We start from the raw sequence: 4,349 nt of genomic DNA on the forward strand, positions 1-4,349 counted from the left end.
TCCTTTGGCCTTGTTAAAAAGATATCAACAAACAAATAGTAAACGAGGTTTCCAAAAATAAATTCTTGCGGCGCCCGCATTCAGATTAAAAATAGTTAGACCTACAGTTAATTACTACCACCAACAAATTGATATAGCACAGTGCTTAATAATAGAGCTAAGAGAAGAACAAAATAGATTTAAAAAAAAAAGCAAAGAGAAGCAAAATTCCCTATAAAGCAAGACTTTGCAGCAATTAGAAGGTGACAGCAGTTAGTAAACTGCAAAATGTCATATATGATGTATATAAATATGGAACATTCATCTTCTTATCTCCCTGTATATATTTATTAACCTCTGATGAATTATCATATTGTGTGTAAATGATTGAATGGAAGATTGAGTACTCTTTTTAATGACTAGATGAAGAAGAAGAAGATGGTAATGATGATGATGATTTCCTTTTGCCCACAAAAACTTGCAGAGCCCCATCTGATCCTGCTGCAACAAGTGTGCACTGATCCTCTCCCGCTTGTCTCCAACACACACTGCTCACAAACCCAGTCTCGGTTCGACCAACAGCCACTGGCTTGAACCCATGCACCCAAATGGGCTCGCCCCACCTCTTGTCGTAGACAAACACTTGATTTGTCTCTGATCCACAGCCCAGTAATCCCCCGTTTCTCCACACTGATAACCCAACAAAGCTTCTGCTGTTCACATGTCCTTTGTAACTCCTGATTATTTGGGTTTCATTTATGTTCCAGAGCTTTAAACAGCCATCTGTTGCTGCTGTTACAAGAGCATATTCATCCATGAATCGAATGTATGTTACTGTTTTCTGGTGCCCATCAAATACGAACACTGGGTCAGCCATGTGCCGCACATCGTACGCATAAGCTTTCTTGTCAGCGCATCCAAGGGTTACCAATGCTCCGCCAAACGGATTAAACTCAACGCAACAGACCGAACTGCGTGCCAAACTGGGCTGCACAGTCGCTATACATTTACCACCGTCGTAACGGGGATCCCACATTTGCATAGTGCCATCGGCGGATCCGGAGGCGCCCACCACTGGATTCCATTGTGAATAGTCCACGCTCCAAACCCGTCTCCCACCATGCTCGTCTCGTTCAAATATCGGCATTTTTCTCTCTAGATCATACTCCATCACGACTCCATCGTAGTCTCCGGATCCCAAGACCCGCCCGTTTGTCCCAGGTTTCCACCGCAGGCTACTCAGCTTAGCCGGGGTGCAAATATAATACTCGTATGCGCTCGAATGGTCTAACCAATTAACATCTGTGAAATTATTTTCCTCTAGCAACAAAGACTTTATATTGTAAACTCTAATCTTTCTCGCGATTCCTCCGGTTGCGAAGATTGAATCAGAGGGGTCGAATTCAATGACTCCGAGGGTATCCGATACGGCTCCTTCTGTGGTATTTGAAGAAACAACGGTGCAGAGATTGAAATCCCATTCAATTTTAGTTCTTTCTTCTTGTTGCTCTTTTCTTTCAGCGGGTTTATCTTCTTCTGTATTTCCTTTTCCTGCGAAATTTCTTTCAGTGTCTTTTTTCATTTCCCATTCATATGAAGTGAAGATGAAACTAGGGAGGTTTTTGGCTTGGAGTTTTACATCCAGCGAAAGGCTCTCCGTAAACCTAATCTCAGCTAGCTGCAAAGTTGATATTTGTGGACAAATATGAACAAATTATTCTGAAATTTCGTTATTATTGAGTAAATTCTATATTCACCCAAGGTTTGAGGAAACTCCCCAAGGTTTGAGGAAATTGTTTTTCCACCCCTTGAATGGTTAAACAATAAACTTTAGCCCAAATTGCAGCTCCCTTGGAAAAAATTATTGGTAGAAGAATATAAAGTCATTTTAGCTTCCCTAAACCTAAATTAAAAATAAAAAAAATAAGTTGGCTACCAAAAAATGTGTGATATGACTTGAGTTAAATTAGATTGGGTGCGATCTAGTCGGTATGATTGGTTTTAATTGTCATAAGTCACCTTGGCTGGTGCGATTCAAATCGAATACCACCCAAAAAGTTTCAATCTAGCTGAAAACACATTAGGTTAGGTGCGATTTGACAAAATTGCATACTTTCATTTGTAATTATAGTTGATACAATTTGACCCAAATTTTGGAATTGCACCAAGTATGATGCGATTCCAATAGTGCAATTTGGCCTTAGTAGTAAGATCATATCTTGTTTAGTGTAATTTAGGTTGAATTACACTTAGAAATGTGCAATCTTATTGGAATTATATTAAACCAAGTACGATTTAACAAGATCACAACTTTTTAAGTGTAATTCAAATCGAATTCAATAAAATCATTAGCAACCACAATCAAGGTCAAAATGGAAATGCACAAAAGTGAAATAATTAGGGGTAATATAATAATTTACTTATTTGATATTGGTCAAGATTATTTTTCTATTAACGTGATTACGTTTTGGGTTGGTATTTAGAATTTAAACTTCAATAGGGTACCCACTTTAAATTTGCCCAAACCTCGGTTGAGAAATAGTAATCTATTCTTTATTATATCTTTCCATATTGTCAACGTTTGACTTGTCAAATTCAAGATAAATTTAGAGAATAAAATTTCCCCTATGTTTACTGTTAAACACAAGCAATGTGTGCATGAACACAAAAATTAAACTGCTAATGCCCAAGGGGTAGCTTAACTTGGCAAAAACTTGTAAATCTCCTTGCAAAGCTCACAAGAGGAGAATGATTTGAGATTTGAGATTTATTGGCATTAGAATAAAATAAAACTCTTAAATTATTTGATTTAATAATTATGAGGTCAATTATTAAATTTGAAGTTTTATCTATTTGATCTGATTAATCAGAATTCAATATAAATATATTAAAATTATATATATATATATATATATATATATATATATAATGTTGCTACTATATAAATACTTGTAATTCTTGCAAGTGGGGCGGCTCGGGCATTTAATAGGTTTGAAAAGGAAAAAAAAGGATAGGAATGACACTTAGGAATTTAGAGAAAGTTATAGGAGCAGGGTATTGAATGCAAATTATAATGGAAATTTGATGGGAATAAAAGAGCGTGCTGGTTGCTTTTGTACCTCATTTTTATGCATGGGATGTTTGTGGATACGGGCTCTCGCCTACTCTGCATTACGTGGTTTAAGGCTAGCCTTTTGTCTTCCCAAACTCTTCGGCCTGGCCGTCAACCCACTTGAAGTACCTCAAATTATCTTATGATAGGGTAAATTTCAACTGAATTATATAAAGCTAGTTAAAATAGGCTTAGAATGAGTTTAAGTTAGAAAGTTAAATATATTTGAGTTTAACTTAAGTTCGAGTTTTAAAAGTTTTTAATTTATTAATTTATATGTTTCAAAATTTTAATACAAATTTACTAAAATAATATTATCAAAATGATATTATTTTAATTATTTTTACTTAACTATAGTATCGAATCAAATTTAAAACTCAGTTAAAGTTTTAAACTAAAACAATTTTGAAGTAAGCTCAATAAACTCGAGGTTATCTTTATGTTTAAGCTTAAATTTGATTTGATTTAAATTTACCGTAATCACATGACTGGATGTAAATGGTTTTTTCAATTTTACATTGCATTTCCCTTCTTTCTCTCCACCTTAAAAATAATTTAATCTTATAAAAGGAAGTCATTTCTAAACTTTAGGAATTAATGAATGATTAATTAGACAGTTAGCCCTCGTTGTCTCGTTCATGGTAGTTAAATTATGTATCATATTATATATCAAAAACTTAATTTTATATATCGTGTATCGAGTATTATATCGTATTATATGATATAACTTTTAATAAATAAAATAATAAAAAAATAAAGTGACACATCATTATTTTAAAAAATATGATAAACATATTTGAAAATTTAAAATTTTCCATAGATATCCTTGCTATATTATCATTTTTTTTTAAAAGTGTATCAATCTATATCAGTAATACATATCATATCATATAATATGTTTACTATATCGTATCAATTATGATATACTTTGTAATATATATAATTTTTTATTTATATCATATCGTATTATCTATTATATCATACTTATAACTATGATATATACCAAATTCATTACAATATTGTATAATTTAATGCAAATGACAATTAACCACTTATTTCTTTTTTTTTTTAATTTTCCTTTGGTTTGGTGGGCTATATTGAATTGTCATCTACATCAACTCATTAATATGGAACCCAAAACAAAAAGGAGACACATGAATGACACTCTTTTTAAGGATTATTTATAAATAATTATATTTTGAGGGGTTGCATGGAAAATAACTAACTCTTTGAGGACTAAACAGTACAACAAAATAAT

General features: G+C 33.1%; 1 protein-coding gene across 1 annotated transcript; it reads right to left on the minus strand.

Annotated features, from left to right (window-relative positions):
• Positions 1-252: 252 nt before the first annotated feature.
• On the minus strand, positions 253-1,668 carry LOC123197707 (WD repeat-containing protein RUP2-like). Its single transcript, XM_044612043.1, has one exon. The coding sequence runs from the start codon at positions 1,559-1,561 to the stop codon at positions 392-394; it is 1,170 nt and encodes a 389-aa protein (XP_044467978.1). The 5' UTR covers positions 1,562-1,668; the 3' UTR covers positions 253-391.
• Positions 1,669-4,349: the final 2,681 nt, after the last annotated feature.

Source organism: Mangifera indica, chromosome 15 (genome assembly GCF_011075055.1).
Source record: "Mangifera indica cultivar Alphonso chromosome 15, CATAS_Mindica_2.1, whole genome shotgun sequence".
Taxonomy (NCBI): Eukaryota; Viridiplantae; Streptophyta; class Magnoliopsida; order Sapindales; family Anacardiaceae; genus Mangifera; species Mangifera indica.